Raw genomic sequence first — 19,363 nt, 5'->3', positions numbered from 1 at the left:
AAAATCTCAAATACAAACTGTGTATTTGTATGCAAATATAAGCTTTTATATATATTTTTTGAACTACAATTAATACTGCACAGATGTACATCTGCTTATGAGGCAGCACTCTTTCTTGTTTGTGCATCTAATTAACTAAATTAAACCAAAAAGTCAAAATCACACAATTACCCATCTTCAAAGCAACCTTGAAGCCTAATTCTGCTGAAAAAAATGTCTTAATCAGCTCTGAAAATGGCCCTCGTGCTTTCCAATCCTGAAGGCACAAAACCCATTTACCTATGGTAATTATGCACCTATTAGAAATTCCCTTCCTGTCACTGCAGCCTTTACTTTCTTTCTACCACTGCCTCTGTTCTGACCTTGTCACTGTACATCAGGCAGCTCAAGGGCATGGACAGCACGAGGGTCAGCAACCCTGGTGAAAGGCTGAAAGTCCCAGACCTGCTCAGCCCTGAATTACAGTCAGAGACTGGGGGCAGTGGACACACCTGGCCACCCTGAGCATCCCCCTCTCAGAGACAGTGGGCACCCCTCTCACTCCATGCTAGCTGCAGTCTCAGTTTAGGGAGCTGGAAGCCAGCTTCTTTGCAAGAGGAGAGGATGAAAAACAGGCTAAATCAGTAGAAAGCCTCCAGCAGAATTGGACACTAGCCTGGAGATGGCAAATAGGTGACTAAATGTCCAGTATCTGGTCTCAAATGTTGTGCAGTTGCCTAGTCAACTGCTGGCCTCACACCCTTGATCCTGCCAGAAGGAAACTTGTATGAGATTTCACTCTGTCTTGGGTGGATCTGACCCCATGGCACAAAGCCAGCTCCAAGCACTATTGGAAAGCTGAACTTACACTTTGTTTATTTTCAAGACATGAAAGCATCTCATGCACAAGGCTGTATTACACTGGTTCAGTACTGGGCTTTGGTACAAGACTACCAAGACTATGTAATTTTTATCTCTCCTGCTGCCAGAAGAAATAGAACTACCGAAGTGAATTTTTTAGGGAACCATGACACCATAGATCCAGTCACCAGGCAACATATCAGATATGGTACAAGTATAGAGCACATTTAATTAAGTTTATCCAAAGGTCTCAGCAACACTGTGCTGGGTAGAGCACTGTAAGATTGTCAGGATTCATGACCTGAATGGGGCTGGAACCTCATGAGAACTTTGGTAGATATGAGCACATTCACATGGGAGGAAAAAAAACCAAACACGTAATAAACAAATCTTATCTAATACTCTGTCCTAAATCCCAAAAGAACAGCAAATGGATGTTCTTTCATACTGTTATCTCAAATACTGCTGTTCAATTTATACTTCCTTCTCTGACATTCTCACCTGAGCATGTGCCCAAAGAATTAGAAGCAATTTAGTCATTAGCAATAACTAAACAAAGCAATTCCCTTCACACACGATCTTTAATAGCACAACAAATCAGGACATAAATATTTAGTACTGTGTCTTGCATTTAAGCACAGAAACAACCAAAATATTCTTAATTTTTTGGTTCTGAGGGTAATCTCATGGAAGTTACTATTTCATCAGCACAGACAAAGTCCCACAAAGACGATGCTGTGGTCAAGTTTTATTTATAACACAGATTTTTACTGCAGCTAGGACATCTGGACCACAGCTCATCTGCCAAGGATCATATAATCCTCATGTGCTCTTAAAACTCAAGAGAGAAATCAGTCTGTCCAGTAGACTGCCCTGGGGATTATTTTTGACTGTTGAATGAGTCTACTGTAAAATGCAGACATGGCGGGGGAGAGGATGAAGCCAGGACACATTAATTTTTGTTCCACTGACCATTCTGTCGTGGCAATGAATAGGAGCTGGTGCATGTGTATATGTTTGGTAAATGTTAAAGAAAATGCCTTAACTAGCACCTTATAGATTCTTTTTCTGATAACACAGAGGACAAGCATTTGAGCCACACACATAGAAGTAAATAAACAGACACTTGTGTTTTCTGTATCCAAGCCTGTTTGTTAATAAACAGAATGAACTTTATAGAAGAATTGTCCGAGAACTGATCACCTGAGTTTTAATTATTTCCTATTTGAGCCTAATGTCTCCATTAACATCAAAGTAACACCCCGTATGCCTCTCCAGTGCTTCAATGTATACAAGATAGCAAGAAATTCAAAGTATGCAACTCCAAGAAAATACAGAACTGTATCAAGACAAAGAGCAATGGTTGTACCTTTAAAATGTAAGCCAGTTATGACTACAGGCAACTATGTCATCATCTTTCAGCTTACTACCATACTTTAAAACTAGCACTAGAAAGGCCGATGAAACATGGCTTGCAAGTCTATAGATGTTTAATTTGCACTCAGTAAAACTAAAGTATGGACCTAAAGAAAAAAAAATTCAGATATCAGAAATTTTCATTGCAAATGGTATCATTTTATTTAGAGTTACCTGTGGAAGCTGTTTTCATCCCATTTTAATAAAACTTCTTGACAAACTGCCCTTTCTGACTTGCTCTGCTAACACAGATTTTGATTAGGAAGTCAGGAGAGGCACCTGATTGCAGAGCTGCAGCTGCTCTGTAGCTCTGGGAGAAGCAGTGACATGTCTGCATAAAATTAGTTATTATGGAAAACTGTTACTGCTGTCTGTTCTGAAGACCAGAACAGCACAGAGCCAACCAGGCTGAGCTGCATTTCTTTAGATAATTAGATCATAGCAAGCATAAGCAGATCAAGTCTCATTGAAGTTCATGTGTTCTGTTAAATGAGTTAAAGACCAGTCCGAGGTGGCTGGTTGAGGGTACACATTCTCTTGAAATCCCATAATCTTTACCCAAAAGTTACTAAGTTTATTTCTTATGAAACTTGTTCCTATTGGCCTGAGATTCAAAGCATACGGTCTTCAAATGTTTATTCTGTATGTCCAAATACTTAGTCCTATACTTATACTAAGTACTATACTTAAGATATGAATATACTAAACTAAAAATATGAATATGCTAGAAGACTTGTTTAGTAAAAAAACACTAGTTCATATTAAAAAAATAAATCCCATACAATTCTTTCAGTCTTTCAATTTCATCTTGCTTTCACATCAAAAACTGTCTATGAAATTCACCTTCATTTTGCAACATGTCCCAGCCTCACCCACTATATTTACAGAAAGATTAACTGATGCATTTGTTACATTATGTACCTGGGTTACTGCGGTCAAGAAAGTTGCACAGTCATTAAAAATTCAATATAAAAATACACTTTAAATAAAGCTACATATTTATACATCTACACACATAAAGGCATGGAAAAGCATCATAAAACTTACCATCACCTGCAGAAAGTGAGTCATTTGCACAGATCAGTGCCAAAGTAAACAGCAGATGCCGAAGATCCATACTCCTAACTCTGTAATAACAAAAGACAATGAGAGTTTCTTTACAAACAAATATTACTAATATGATACGACATTTAAGCTATCATCTAGTTTTATTGAATTTTTGATTGGATTTAAAACAGAAGTACATTTAGTTTATTGTTCATTACCTCATAAAATAATACATCATCCTGCAGTCTGGAACAGATAGAAAATACTGTATTTACAAGAGAAGTAGCTTATGCATCTCTAGTCCATTAAATACAGAGGGAGGAAAAACCAAGTATTGTCAATTGATAGACTGCATCTGCAAATTACTTTAAAACCTCCAAGAATGCAAACGCTTACAATCCCAGCATGAACCAGCAAGCCTTTACAACTTCCCCAAAAAAAGCACACTCCTTGTTTTCCTTAATTCACTCGTGTCACACATGCACACACATCGTACAACCCCACTGCACAACCCTGTTCTGAGGCTCTACTTTGCTCTTGCCATTATCACCAGCATCTGGTAACAATGGTGAAGGGCAGCAGCTGCTCTGTGGTGGATTTGCAGACATCTGCACAAGATGGTACCTTGCTCCCTAAAACGTCACGTGGTGTCCTATGGAAGTATGGGGAAAACATCCATACCATGGATTATAACCTGACCATTTATAGCCATGGAGATTACCAGAGCCTTCAAAACTAAAGCTACCACACACATGCTAAAATGAGCACGGATGTTTAAACAAGTCAGGCAGCGTGTTTTTGTTATGTGCAAACCAGCACCATACACCAACACTCTTCTGAGAGAGGCAGGAGAGTGAGAATAGCTCTACTTCCACTTCTGACTGTAAATTTGTATGACAGATCTGGATTCTACACTGGACTGTTTTCAGTTAGAGATTTTATTTCTTTATCTAACAGGAGATTAAATCACAAGTGTCCAAAGAACCAAGCCAACTAATGAGTAACAATCTCTAAGTAGCTGTTATCAAGTAACAATGTATGCTATCAAATCTGGGTGTCAAAAACTAGTCAGTTGCTTAGTACAGTTATCAAAGTTTGAATTAGGTTAAAGACCATAAAACACAAGAATGCAGAGTATGCAAAGCTACAGTAATGCTGAATTTAAAAGGTAATTCCCTCAATTTTCTTACACTAAGAGAACAGAAGGAATCACAGTACAGAAAATAACCCAACTCCACGAGTTGGCATTTACTCAAACTGCTCTATACTATTAAAACCTAAGCCAGACCTGCAAAGGCAAGCCAGGAAATGCTCCCCACCTCACACACATCAGGACAAGGATGCCTAGCAGCACCACTCAGACAAGCTTGGGCCAGCCTGAATGGGCATGGGGCTGCTACACTGAGAGAAGAGCTATAGGAGCTCTTTGGACTGCCCAAGCACCTGCAGGACTTTTCTCTGGCTGGGCAGACATGGATCACTCCAAAGAGGGGCACAGAGGGAGCGATGGAGGGAGGGGGGAAGAAGGGAGGAAAAGAGGAAAGGAAGAAAGGAAGAAAGGGAAGTGCTTCAGTGAGGATTTGGGGCAGTGTGGGAGTGAGACAACTTGGGGAGCAGGACCAGGAGAAGGGAAAACTGCAGCTGTTGGAATGCACAGACTGGGACAAAGCTAATGAAGCAAACCACAGGCCAACAGTCCTCCTAACTCTCAGTAGAGGAGCTACACTACCACAGTACAAGGTTTGACCAAGATCAGCTACATTTTCAGGTAGCTCAATCGGTCCCCCTGCTTCATCTGTACCCTTGTTTAAAGGATTCTTATTATCTGTTATTAATAAATCTACTACAAAAATGTGCCTCTGTGTTTGCCAGTTCTTCTCCTCTTACACAACATCTACCCCATCAGTCTCTTCTCCCATTCAGCTCTCCCACTTTCTCCCTAAAGTTTTATTTTCTCTTTCACATTGAGAACAATGTCACATAATTTACAACTCTCCTTTCCCAGTACCAAGGCATTCCGTTCTGCCTTCCTATTCCCACTTTCCTGTTCTCCCACATCCATCAGCCTCTGCTTATCTTCCAACTACTTGTTTTCCAAGACTTTCTACTTTTTCCTGCCTAGTAACAGCCATAAGAGAAGGGCAAATTCTCACAGGAGTCTTCCTGTGAGAACAAATGTGATCAGAATCCATCATTCGGAGCACACAGTTTCACTTTTCATAGCCACACCAAACAACTCTGGTAGAACCAGGGCTGGTCCCCACGTGCAGCTGTCACAGCATGACTATCCCCTCCATCCCTGGACACCTGACTGGTGGCCATCTCAGCCTCCTTCCAAGAAGGGTGGTTTGACAGCTGAAGCACTAACCCAGGAGCCTGGAAACACATCACAGAGGTCAACAAACACACACTGCACTTGTTATTGCAGAGGAAAACAATCCTCTTCCAGTACTGCTGCTCCCTCCTGCAGTGGTAGACTTGTTTACATACCTGCAACACAATGAACTCCATCAGGAGATTGTTCCAGTTAAAATGAATCCATAAACATTTATTGTAATGAACCTGCTTGTAGACCGGTTTTATCAGGACTCCTCAAAGACACAGTCCAGGAGCAGAGCTGGGGCAGCACAGGCGAGGGAATGAGCAGTCAGGGTGGAGGGGAGGGCACAGCCACCCTCCAGCAGCAGCTATTACTTGTTTAAGAGCAATTCTACAATTATTGGGAAATTCCCTGCTCAGCCACAGACCTTGACGAAAACAACCCTCTCTCTGAAACAGGGCACAGGATTAATTTGCGTTCCTAAACATCAGAGATTAACAAAATTGCTGCTTCATCCTTTGCCCTTTTGTTAGTAAAACACAGTATAGAAACAAACTATGTTTCTTCAGCAGACTCTCACATATGCCAGAATCTCAGCAAGACAAAACACTGTCTTGGCTTTGCCTAAAACCACATGGGATATCCCACTGAGTTATCCATTCAGACAAGTTGTGTCTGTGAAAAATATCCAACTGGTATCCTCTGAACATACCCAATATGGACAGGACAGAGCTCAAAAACAGTAACTGCTCTGAAAATACGGATGCATGATGCTCCACCCTTTGTGCAAGAGCCTCTGTAAAAGACCAAGTTATGCTATCTCCTTGGAGCTGCTATCTCCTTGGGATAGGGCTTGTACTCGAGGCCTCACCCAGGCCAATGGAGCTCTGCACAGGGTGTGAAGCAGCAGGGACGTGCCCTCCGCATCCAGCACAAACACCATAAGCTCGGCTGGGCTGCAGTTATGAGGGCCACTTCTAGCAGTATTTGAGATGAAGTGAGAGCCACAATGCCATGGTTCCAGGCTCATGGGAGAAAATCTGGTGGAAAGCAGGAGCTGCCCCATGACAATACTGCTTTTGGTGGTACAGAATAAAAATCCTGAGAGAAAGGTCCTCTGAAGTGCCACCTGCATCACCATCAGACAACTACTGCCTTGCAGAACGTTCTCAAAGGTCTGTTCCATAATGACCCACTGCCCTTCCTCTAAGACACTCTTGAGAGCTTGCTGTCAACAGGAGCAGTATTGTCCAGAGGCTTCTCTGTTAACCTAGCAAGAGACAGCTTCTCTGTAGGCATTAGGACAAAACTGACCCTTTAAAATCCAGTAGTATCTACCTCCCAACACCAACCCTATGTGCCTATGAAAGACAAATGGCACTAATGCAGTGCCTCTTATTCAACAGAAAAAAAAATAAAAACCTTAAAGTTTCTGAAACATATTATTCTAAAGAATTATATTCTATGTCTTACCCTACTCCAGCAGCCTGCAAGAATGAACAGAGTTAAAATCAGGAAAAAAAAAAAAATTACAGCAGCTGACTGTCCTCAAGCCAGCTGAAACTTGACCACAGAAACATTTGGCTAGAGGTCAGCTCAGGCTAATTACTTCAGTACAGAAAGAGAGCCAGGAGTTATAAAAAGGATAAAAAAAAAATATCTTGGCCCTTTTCTATAGCAATGTTGGAGTAAGGTCAATCACAAGTGAATTTAAACACAACATCTCTCCAGTGGGACGTGAACAGAGTCAGCATAAACAGGCAAAACTGGGCTAAGAAGCTCCCTGAGAAAAGAAACAGTTTAGTCACAGCACACTGAGTTGTTTGCATCTACTCTGGTCAGGTACAAATGTTAACACTCAAAGTAAACCAGAAGGAGACTTGCTTATAGGAAAAACTTGTTTGAAGTGAGATCTTGACCTTTACATAGTTTCTGAACCTGAAAGGACCAGAAGGAAGGAGACAGACAAGGACATGGAACTGTACCTATTATGGCACTTCTGTTTTTGCCACGACCATTAACTCAGGGTACTCCAAATATGACAGTTTTCCCCCAGTAACCTCCTCCAGTTTAGCACTGCTTGCAACAGCAGCATCTCTGCAGCTAGCACAAAACAAAAAGCAGCCTGTCAACTGCAAACCAAACCACAAAATTACTGAGTGAAGGATTAACCTGAAGAGTTTTCCATACACTGCTGTTTCATCATTCCATTGATCACAAAGAGGCGATAGCACAGGAGTGTGCCATGCATGTGAATATACACCAGCAGATCTGCCACCGAGTAAGAACAAGTGAAGAAGGGAACATAACTCCAGCCTCCCCAGATCTGTCCTGAATCTTGTGTATTGCAACTACCAAATATGTGTGCATGTACCTGTGCAGAATTTTTCTGGGTGAAAGGCCTTTATTTTTCACAGCGTGAACATTTCTTAAAAGTTACTTCAGGGCATGACACCAAGAGGTAATCTTTCTGTGCTTGCCTAAAAACATTCACATCACTTTGGCCGATAGGGCATAGCTGAAATCACTTTGCCTGCATACCCTCATTCCCCTGAGTGCCAACAGGATGGAGTCATGCAGCAACTGAAATTAGTTTTAGGCCTTCCAATCAACACAATCTAAAACTGCAGTGGACATAAAGCCTCCTTCCCTCGCTTGCTGATATTATGGCTTGATTAAGTCATCAGCAGCCCTTGGACGAGTGCCTGTTTTTACAGAGCCCTTGTCAGGGCTCTATATCAGCAACAGTAAGAAACAAGAGATAACAAATTATCTCAGCTGATATGAGAAACGCTCACCTATTGTGTACTGTTGTCCTGGATATAAAAAGATCAAAGAATGATATCACAGAAGCAGAAATTACATACTCCAAATTAAAAAAACCAAACAACCAAAAACCTCATAAAGGGCACATTTCACTTAAAAAAAGAATTGAAACCTTAACATCAAAAGAAACATAAAGTTGCATTTACTATGCATGTTTTTATGCAAATTTGAGTACTACAAAAAAGTACACTATAAATACAAACGAAACCTAGGGAACAGAAGCAACTTTATATTATTAATTATGTCATTATGTCAGCTAAATAATTTATATTGATTTCAAGTATTAAATTGTTAAAATTGCAAATGGAATCTATTGAATTAGTTTCTCACTTTGGGTTTAAAAATATTTTTTTCCTAACAAACTTTTCATTTTGGAATAAAGAGTATATTAAATTTTAATTTCAACACTCAGTTTATTTCTCTATTGTAAGAGACACCTTGAGTGCTTTTAGTGGGTTTCTTTTTCCTGTGGATCGATGTGTCAGTTAATTACTCTGATTTAAACTTGTAACAGGCCAAATGATTACCAATTCTTTGCTGTGGTTAAGGAGCCCTTCAGTGTATCCACACTTGGCCATTGCTCTGAGCTTGTACTGAAAGCTCTTTACAGTCATTCTCCAAAAACTTGGCTAAGAAGTCTAAGGCTGGCTGTGGCACATGATGTATCACTTCTTTATTTACAATAAAATGTGCTGTACTTTGATAGCAGTAATCTAATGGACTAGGTACACAGAAGGAGGATCTCAGCTCTAAGACTAGTAGATCTCTCCATCAGAAAACAATTCCTAAATAGAGTATTGCAGTTACAGTCTGAAGTCACTGTCTACTACACAGCTAGAAAAATTTGAACTTGGAAAAGACTCAATTACTCTGTTTGCCTTTCAGCCCCCAAAACAGATCAAAGCAGCAAAATAAATGCATCTCAGATGAAAGTGCAAACATTTAGCTGCATAACGTGCAGACGTGAATTGCTGAGCAGACACTCAGCTTTACATATAATTGTATCATTAAGGAAGATTCAGGCCTGTTTGAAAGAATGGTACTTTTTTCAGGCTAAAAACACTTTCTCAACTATAGTACTAATTTTTCCAAGGCTTCTCCATTTTTTAAAATTTAGTTATTATTGGTATTATTAGTATTTATTTAGTTATTATTAGATAGCAGTCACCCAAAGGACAATTTTCTGCTCTTTACTTTGTTATTTGTACAATGAATTGCAAAGAAAAGTGCTAGAATTTCTTTATTTAAGCAAATGTATATTCCAGTCTGTTTGAAGAAATATAATGCATCCACTTAATGTCCAATGTCATGTCAAGAAAGCAAAGAGAAATATCTAAGTCTGTATCTATTACACCCCTAGTAATATGTATTAAAAAATTGTGGTTTTACTCAAAAACCTTTCACTGAGATAATTATTCACACTTTACATAAAGAGATTAAATTATACTTCCAGCTCTGTAAAAAAATCCCAAACCACAAAGCAAAAGCTCTTCAGTGTCTTGCCAGCATTGAAGTTTAAATCCCATCAGGACTACAGCAGTGTGGACCCACTCCAGCAAAGCAGTAAAAAACATCTGATTTCAAGCAGGCAAGATTATATATTTAACATGAGAACACGGCTAAGTAATTCTCCTAGCACTGCAAGAGAGCTTAGCACCTCACAGAAATCAGGGAAATATAATGAAGCACAGGAATCACAGTGCAAAGCACCATGTGTGACACCACTGGGAGTTAGGCTGGAACATGAGGGAAAACAAGATTATTTTACGCTTGATCACAAGTAACCATCTTATATGTGCTGCTGGATCCTCACCACACAGCAGGTCAGCTCCACTGTTCAGTCAGCATAATCTCTGCAAGCTTCATCCTGTGTGCCAATATCTGCATTATTACTCGAATTAAAAAACATATTACCTGGCACTTGGGCAAATATAGTCAGTTACATTTCAGCACACATCATAAATAAATCCACATCTGATCTCTTGGAGCTCTTCTATAACATGAAATCCTTGCTCCCTCTGATTTCCTTATATTGCTCTTTGAAGTCTGTAAGGCAGGTTTGAGTTCAAGGTGATTTGGAAGAAATTGAAGGAGCTTTGTTCAAAAATGCTTGGCTATAACCCAATTCTGTTTCACTGGAGATCACCAGGAGTTTCATTATTTTGGAACAGTTTGGTAATAGCCAGTCATTTTTGCTCAAAGAGCAATTTCAGGAAACCAGAACGAGCAGGCTTTTAATTTTAAATAGTATTTATTTAAAAAAAAACATTTCTTATAGGAAAAAAATCCTCAAGAAGTTGTAAAATTTAAGCTCAAGGCCTGGTATTTACCCTAGACTAACAGATTTACTTAAAGGCTCATTACCATGGGACAAATTAATTATATGGTTTAATTGCACACTAAATTATTCGTGTGCTCCTAATCAGATTAAAGACTACATAACAGAGGCTGTATGGCATTTAGGAAGTCATTAACTTAAATAGCACAGTAAGTGAAAGCTAGTAAATGACAGACAAAGCATTTCTGAGTGCATTTCTGCATGACCACTCAGGACTCCAAGCACCCCCATACTTACTATCAGTTGGTCCGCAGGAAAAGAATCATCTTCCTGACAGAAGGTTTAACAGTAATCACTGCATTTTATTTAGTGAGGTTTTGTATGTCCTGCAGCTCATGTAAGTTTAAGATATGACATATATTCATATATTTTGAGTCTGTAATATGCAGACTGAAGCCAACTTTAAATTTCAGTTGAACTGCTGCAGATTTAACATATGAGCACACCTATTCAATGCAATCGTTTTTCACAATAACTGCAAGCAAAATTATCTGTTTAAGAAGTTCTGTGTCAACAAGGAACAGTATGATTGGCTTTCAAGGTGTCCTCTCTGAGATCATTCCACCATTGTTCCCTCCCCTATTTGCTGCTGATTTGGCACTTTGAGTCCACACAAACCTGAATATATAAATGGTGAGCACCTACCAAAAAGTAGGTTACTGCATTCAACAACTGCTTAAACTACTTCATATCGACACATAGAGAGATTTGGAGCTAGATCCTTAATTGTGAAAATCAGCACAAAGTTGAAAGAAGCACTGAATGAAACAAGAAAATGGACAAGATCATTTGGTATTTTTAAATGCCGTGCTGCCAAAACAAGTTTTCATGAGGTAAGAAATAACTTGTAAAGAAAAGCTGATCTCTGTTCAAACCTTTCATAAAATTCTTTAGAATCGATTAATTTCTGCCTCCACTTGTGCTGGTAAGACCTGGAATACAAAATACCCAACTTTTAAATTTAAAGTATGTTTTGATGAAGCATCTCCTATACAGAGACTATGCCCACATTTACCAAAATGGCTTAAAAACGTATGAGCATTTTTAGATACCATTTCTAAAACCTTTATACTGAAACAATCACTTCTGATAAGCATTTTTATGATACAGCTGTTGATGATACCTTTTAGGCCAAGAGCTGTAGGAGGAATGCTGCTAATTTTTAATTGGAGATTTTTCCAAAGCTAGAGTGTCTAGTATATCCAAATATAGGGAGCCTGACTAAGTTTTTTGCTGATAGAATTAACTGGAAGCCAATCTAATGCACAAACTGTGCAACCATTTTGATTTTTCATGGCCTTTGAGTAACTTCTTCCAATCCACGTTTTGCAACATGTCATGGCATTATTTTACCTGTTTCAGTTATCACAGGCCCTAAAACAATCCTTCCCAAGGAAGCAGCAGAAGTGGGGTCTGGTTTGTGTCCATGTGCTTGCACACACTTAGCACACACATGCACACAGGCATATTGGTGTTGTGATGAAACTTGAAGGTGCACCTTCACAAGCACTCAGCTCATTATCTATATCCCCTCTCTCTCTCTCCCCCCCATAAATATAAATATAAATATAAATATAAATATAAATATAAATATAAATATAAATATAAATATAAATATAAATATAAATATAAATATAAATATCCTGAGTATTTATATATGGGAGGGTGAGATTCCATCCTGTGAGGCGGATGAGCATGGGTTAGATCTGGTGAGCAGGAAGTATGGGACAGCTCGTGGAAAGCCTTTTTTCCTGCACTGGAGAGGTAGAAGGGTACGTGACACGGGATCCAGATCAGCTTTGAAATGCTGCTGATTATTAAGGAAGGGGATACAAGTTTGGATTGCTCATTGAGTGATGAAGCCAGCCTGCCTTTTAAGGGGAATAATCCAAACAGACATGCCTGGTAGTCTCTAGAGTTAACAACCTACTGAACAGTTACTGGTTTAGAAAGTTTAGCACCTAGTAAATCTGCACGGGCACCTGCAGCAATCATAGCACTACAATGACAGCTTTGTCTGCAATGGAGATAAGGAGGAATAACAGGTTGTAATTAGAAATGAACATTGGAAACTGACAGAGCTATGTCCCGATGCCCATCATTTCCCGTAAGAAAACCAATGGAGAAATTAAGAAGTGTCTGTAAAATAAGCCACAGAAACAACCATATTAATTTTAAAGATAATTTGACAGACCAATTTATAAAGAGGTATTTTAATGATGCCAGATAGTATTTTCCATCAGCAAATCCAGAAGCAGTCGGCAGCAGGAGTCAGTGGCATTATCCATTTAACAGACAAAGAAATGGACACACTGGAAGAGGAACAGCTTGCCTGCATTAAACCTCAGCCAAGCAGCAGAGTAAAGCAAGGACTGCAACACGCCCCTCATATATCATAGAATATTACAGTCTTGTGGCTACACTGCCAGACATTTCAACAACACAAAATAAAGCTGTAGTGGATTAAAAGAATCCCAAACCCAAAACCAAACACAAACCAAAGAAATTGATAGTTTGCATTAAGATGTAAAAAATTGCAATTAAGAGAAAAAGAAGCTCATCTGAAACACCTAAGCAACTAGAAAACCCATCTTAATAAGGGCATAGCTCCTTCACAAACAACAGAAATTAACTGTGCTCTTTAGCTGTGGTAACACCAGGATAGTGGATGTAAGCCTATCATACCACATATACCAGTTTTCAAATGTCAGAGACCAAAGCAACCATAGCTTAGCATTACAACATTAGATTTTAGACATCACACATAAAGCACATCAACTTTGGACTGATTGGTTCAAAATGGAATACTCTACAACAAACAGGTGCTACAAACAACAGAGCTGCCCAGTGCAAAGCTGGCTGGCTGGCCAAGGGACAGCACGTCTGCCTCCACTGATTTTATGACTTCCTTCTCTGCAGGAACTCTATCACAATACCAACTCATTAAAAAAGTGAAACTTTGGAGCACATTCAACTGTTCATTAAAGCCGAGAAATGCATTCACATTTTCCCATTGCTGTTACTGTTATTTTACACGAGACCATGAGGAAATAGATGTTTACAGATAAAATTCACAAGGTACCAGAGCCACTGGTACCACTCAACCACTCTAAGTATTTCTCAGGCACAAACCCACTCTGTGCTGTCTATTCACAAGTATAAATCCCATACCAAGCTAGATCTCAGACATATCATTCAAAAAAAGGAGCAGACTAAAAGGACATTGAAGGGAGTTTAGTGAAGCCCTGCTGGGGGCTCTTCTCATCTAGCACATTACCCAACTCCTCTGAAGTCTGACTAGGAGCCTTGCCCTAGTATGCATTTTTATACTAAAGCAGGAAGCAAGACTGCTTGCACAGATGCCTGTCAGCAGAAGTCTTAGGAACTGGCTCTCTCCCTTCAGTCAAGGCACCACTAAACACCACTCAGCCCTGGGCTCTGCATGGCAGTCTCACTCACATGGCCATGTGGGAAGTGTCAGCATGCAAGGGAAAGAGCGGAACTGTTCCTTTTTGAGTTCTTGTACTGAATAAATTTAATATCACAGGAAGCTGTATTACTGGAGAGACCCAAGACTTTCATCTTAAGAAAAACTTTTTAAAAATGTAATATGAAAAAAAAATATATATATAAACGTTTCATCTCTGTTTTAAAGAAGTCATTAGCAATGATACCATCTCATAAAATACGTATGACACTTACCAATCACACCAATCTTGTGACAGCAGCCATGTTCACATAAGTGTGATGAGACTGACTGCTCTCAGGTTCAACACAAATTGTACAGCAATATTCAATAAATCACTTCCTCATAGCATATATTTTTCCCACCATTATTAAAACTGTGGAATATCACATCAGACAGAGTTTTGAACTGCCCTGATGCATAAATCAGTCCTTATTTTTTAGTTCATTTTATGCATACAAGTTTTTCTTCAGTAATCACACTTACTAGCCGGTGACTAGATTCATATACTTGAAAGAATAAAAATCAGTCCCACATAAATGCAAAAGGTTTAAATTCTCCCCTGGTAACACCACGTCAACATCACATCAAATATGACAAGCACTGTGCCAACAGCATTTCCTAAGCATTGGGATCTTTTGGACCCTCTGAAAGTTTGTAAGTATTAGCCTTCATTTACAAACAGGAAATTGAAACACAGCAAGGTTACAGAGGGTGACAGAGCCCGAGTGAGTTTGTGGTAGAGCTCAGAAGCAAAGCAAGACCCCGTGTCCAAGCTGTGTCCTTCCAGTTCTAGGCTTCTCACAGAGGAATCAGGAATGGGCAGTTTAGCTATGGATCAAATCACTCCCTGGGCATGGGAAGCTAAGAAAACAGATCCCAGAAGCAGTTTTCTGTATGATTGTTTGGCCATGTTTCAGCTATAAAATAACAGAAGTCATTCAAAAACTGTTTTCCAGGTGTGCTGAACTCTGTATGAAAAGGCATGGTAACCACAACAAAGAAGGATTTGGCTAAGAACATCACTAATGACTAATTTATGTATACTTCACAAGCATTTTACAAGTAACTTTTCACTATTCTGACCTTTTCATTTTCTTGGTGAAATTCATATAGACCAATATCCCAAGCAGAGATCCATGGTGCAATGTATGAATCTAGAGTTATACCATCTGGTTTCAGAAACATTAAGAACATAGACATAGGATAGCAAGTTTTACCTGCTGTTATAGAAACCGAAGCTAAAAGTATCTGTAATTTCTCTTCTGTTTAATGACAGTACAACTATGTACACTTGGACAGGAATAGCCAGTTCAAGTCTTATAAAACTGCTACGGTACACAGATAGCAGCTGTAAAGTCTCATGCAGCAATTTAACACCAGATAACAGCTTTTCAGCTTCACGCCATGAGCAACCACGGGTCTGAATCCCTTATACAATAGATATTTCTGTGATGTTCGATTCAAATTTACCCCACTGAATTCTGATGAGGCTTTCAGTAATACAGGTAAGAACCAATGAATTAGACATTCAAATTCAGTGACACTTTAAGTGTCATTTAAAGCATGATTTGTTATCTACAGTGCTCTAATAGGCATTTTCACATTTTCCCTCACTCCTAAAACAGAGATTTTTTTTTCTCTATTTGTTTCAATAGTGGGCATTTAAAGTCAGCTAATTAATATCCTAAATAACGCTCTATGTGGGAAATGGCTCATTAAAATGCAGTATAAAAATTTTTCTCTGACAAAGAAAAATGTCTTTTAACCACTTTTAAGAGTCACTCAGCCCTCTGTCTCAAATGCTGGCTACCAGAGTACGACAGAAGGTCTTGAAGTCATCAATTTTAACAGGACTGACTCTGACAGCCTTAATTCATATATCTCTATTATTATTTGGGTACTAAAATATGACAATTATTAGATCCCAATCAGAATTTTGTATAATGCATATTATAATTGTCACGTCCTGCAGGAATGAATCCTAGGATCTGTGTGAATTATTTTAGAGTATTACGGATTACTATTGATCAATCTGCTTAGACAACACTGGTAATAAAGTCACTTGCAGGTAAGATAAAAATTATCACACTACCTCAAATGCCAGCAGGGGATGGACAATGCTTCACGCCTCCCTCAGCTGGACTGCAGATCACGACCTTCTCCAGCCATCCCAGCGCCTTCAGGAAAACAGGAGAAACAGACAAGAGATGAGATCTGGAACAGCAAAGGTCACCTGCGGTGGGAGGGCAACATGACAAAATCCAGAGCGGTGTCCTGGTCCAGCTGTCCCTCGGGGAAGGCCACCAGCAGGGCAGTGTGCTCGCGGCCCCGCGCGCAGCACCTGGGCTGCTCACTCAAACTGCAGCCGGGCTGAGCCCGTGCCACCCAGGGGCTGCCAAGCCACAGCACCCCGTGCTAGCCCTGGCATTAACAGGAACACAAACTTAAAAGGCAGAGAGAGGTCAAGGTGACTGATCAACTCATTCTTAATGCACATTCCTGGTGAAAATCAACTGCCCTGGAAGTGATCTCTGAACCACCAAGAGGATGAGTAGTATCTCACTTCCACTACAAAAACAACAACAACAACAACTACTACTACTACCACCACTTTAGACGATAAATTACAGCACAGTAACTTATAAACTGGTGAAATTAAGAAAATAACATTTCCTTTTCCTCTTAAAGGAGGATGTCTAAGTCTCAGGAAGATGGCACTCTGATAAGAAAATGTAGCATGTTATGTTCTGAATTCCTAAGCACACTTACACTGCCATGAAATTCTGGCACAGCAGCAGCATCCAAAAGAGTTCTTAACTAGCAGCATTTCTCTGTTAAAGAAAAATAACATAAATTCAACTTGGAAAGTTACTTCTTCTCAAGAGTTCAAGTCAGCTTTTGAAAGCATTTTTAGAAGTCAGATATGGTGCTCACATCGTCTAAATAATCCCCAATGATCTGTTTTCTAGGGGGTGGGACTACAAAAAGACAACCAGATTTCACAGTATCAAGCTCTTTAAAACACGGGGGGGGGGGGGGGGGGGGGGGGGGGGGGGGGATCAGACTGCAAAACCCCTCAAATAACATTTAAAGACCTGTTGTGTACATGCAAACTGAGTGCGTAGGGTCACACTGTATTAGCCTGAACAAGAAAAAAGTAACATTTTAATAGAGAATTTTCCTTTACTGAGTTAGCACTAGCTGAAAAAAGAGCAGCAAGAATCTTTCTGTACCCCCAGAATTTTCCATCTGTTATGTGTATAATTTTAATGTACAGATAGATCATTAAACAATGGAAAGCAAAATGCACTTGTGAGTGAAAGTTTCATCAACATTTCTCTGGAATCCTTCTATAATGCAATGTGTTAAAAGGCTGTCACCTCTGAATTTATACTAAAAAACCCCAAAACAATACCCTCCCCAGCTGACAAATAAGAAAATCCTTCAATATAGATAAAAATTAAACAGACATTTGAAATAAACAGAAAGCCGTTTCCATGCAAAAGCATGACTAATATGTATTATTACTATAAAAAAAAAAATCATCCTATGTGTGGTTATCCAAAGTAAAACCTGTAAGCACAGTTCCCTCCCGGTTCACATCATGAAACAAGTGGATTAGACGAGTCCTACATTATAAGTCTTTACATTAGTCTACCCCATAATATGCTCAGCCAAATTCTATTATCACACTTTTTAGAAAGCGCCTGCTCAGATTTCAGCAGGCTGAGAATATAACTGGTTGAGTCCCCCATTCGTATACAATTCTACAAGGAGTCTTGTGTTAATTTAATTTCTGACTTTTGAAAGAACTCTGAATTTCAGGCAGAATAACTGAGCAGTGAGCCACAACTCCCATTTCCAAAAATAAAAGGACAGCTTAGTGTGGAACAAAGTTATAAAGTCCAAGCCAGCTATTGACTGAAGTGAGCTACTAAGGACTACTGACAAATTCCTTTTTCAAAACACTCACTGTGGCACTAACAAGGGGAAATGACCTTTATATGACAAAGTCAGAATCCTATTACAATAGGACAGAAAAAATTATTCCAGTAGTCCTTCCAAAATATTTTGAAATCCTGCTCAGCAGCAGAAAAGATCTCTCAGCTACTTTATGGGCAACAAAGGGAAATGTCCTAACTTCTGATTACCTGATTGTACTCAGAACATTTTGTTTCACTCTTGGCAGCTGTGGCGATGTGCTCCAACCCCTGCTGTTCTCTGCTTGTGCAACAGCCACCCGGGGTGGTTGTGACGGCCACATCTGGCTCACAGATACCAACACAATAGTTAAGGGCCATAAATCTGGCTTGACACCTAAGGCTGTGAGTCTTGTTCAACAGCTGAGGGCCAGTTGAGCATGCGCCAAAGGAAATACGGCCGCTGTGCAAATATGAGCATAAGTCAATCATCTCACTCCATAAACAGTGGGCAGCCTGAGGCTTGTGCAGCTCTCCTGCACAGAAGGGGCTGTGTACCAGGAGCTGCCCTTCAGCTCTGGACACCTCTCTACATTAATCCTTGGGGCTGAGAGACTCCTTGCCTTAGAAGATTCTTGTGATTAGTAACATGCTAAACTTAAAAATTTTACCTAAGTGACATAAAACATTGATTGTACAATTACAATGCTTTAGCCATAAAGGGTTGACCAAGTCTGGGACTAAGTCTGGATCCAGCCACAACTAAACTCCCATCAGAAAATTCAGAACACAGGGGAATCCTTTGACCCTTGTGACTCAACAGGATGATCTCCTGGACAGTTTTGTCTGACCCCAGCCTCTGTGCTGTGAAAAATCAAGTATACCTTGCCATCGAATACGGTTAAACTGCTGACGCATTTACCGCCAACTTTGTTAAAGAGCTGTTTTACCTCAATAAAGATATTGCTACTTCTCTCTTGCAGGTGAAGTGCGTCACTCATCTGTGGCAGCAGCAAGGGGTGATAGCACAAAAAATGCCAGCAGCAACACTTTGGAACAGCCACACTAGCACAAAATTATCTATATTTGCACTTGGCTCTGACAGTTCATTATGTGTGAAAAACAGGCATTACTGTACATAAGGTAATAAGCTAGATGCTAAATGATTAGCAGTCTCCCTTTAAAAT

General features: G+C 39.7%; 1 protein-coding gene across 3 annotated transcripts in view; it reads right to left on the bottom strand.

Annotated features, from left to right (window-relative positions):
• GHR (growth hormone receptor) overlaps positions 1-19,363 on the bottom strand; it is a 118,066-nt gene that overhangs the window by 60,174 nt on the left and 38,529 nt on the right. For 2 of the 3 annotated variants that reach the window (XM_084224899.1, XM_084224900.1), the window contains exons 2-3: positions 16,349-16,433; positions 3,304-3,383 (exon numbers count right to left, since the gene is read on the bottom strand). In XM_084224899.1, coding sequence (XP_084081025.1) covers positions 3,304-3,373 — 70 coding nt within the window. In that variant the 5' untranslated portion in view covers positions 3,374-3,383; positions 16,349-16,433. Of the gene's footprint in view, positions 1-3,303; positions 3,384-16,348; positions 16,434-17,025; positions 17,067-19,363 lie in introns of those variants that run through there. The other variant, XM_084224901.1, reaches the window with a different exon arrangement.

This window comes from Fringilla coelebs, assembly GCF_963513975.1.
Source record: "Fringilla coelebs genome assembly, chromosome: Z".
NCBI classification, from domain to species: domain Eukaryota; kingdom Metazoa; phylum Chordata; class Aves; order Passeriformes; family Fringillidae; genus Fringilla; species Fringilla coelebs.
Note: the sequence above shows the minus strand (reverse complement) of the source record. Positions and strands in the feature narration are given on the sequence as shown.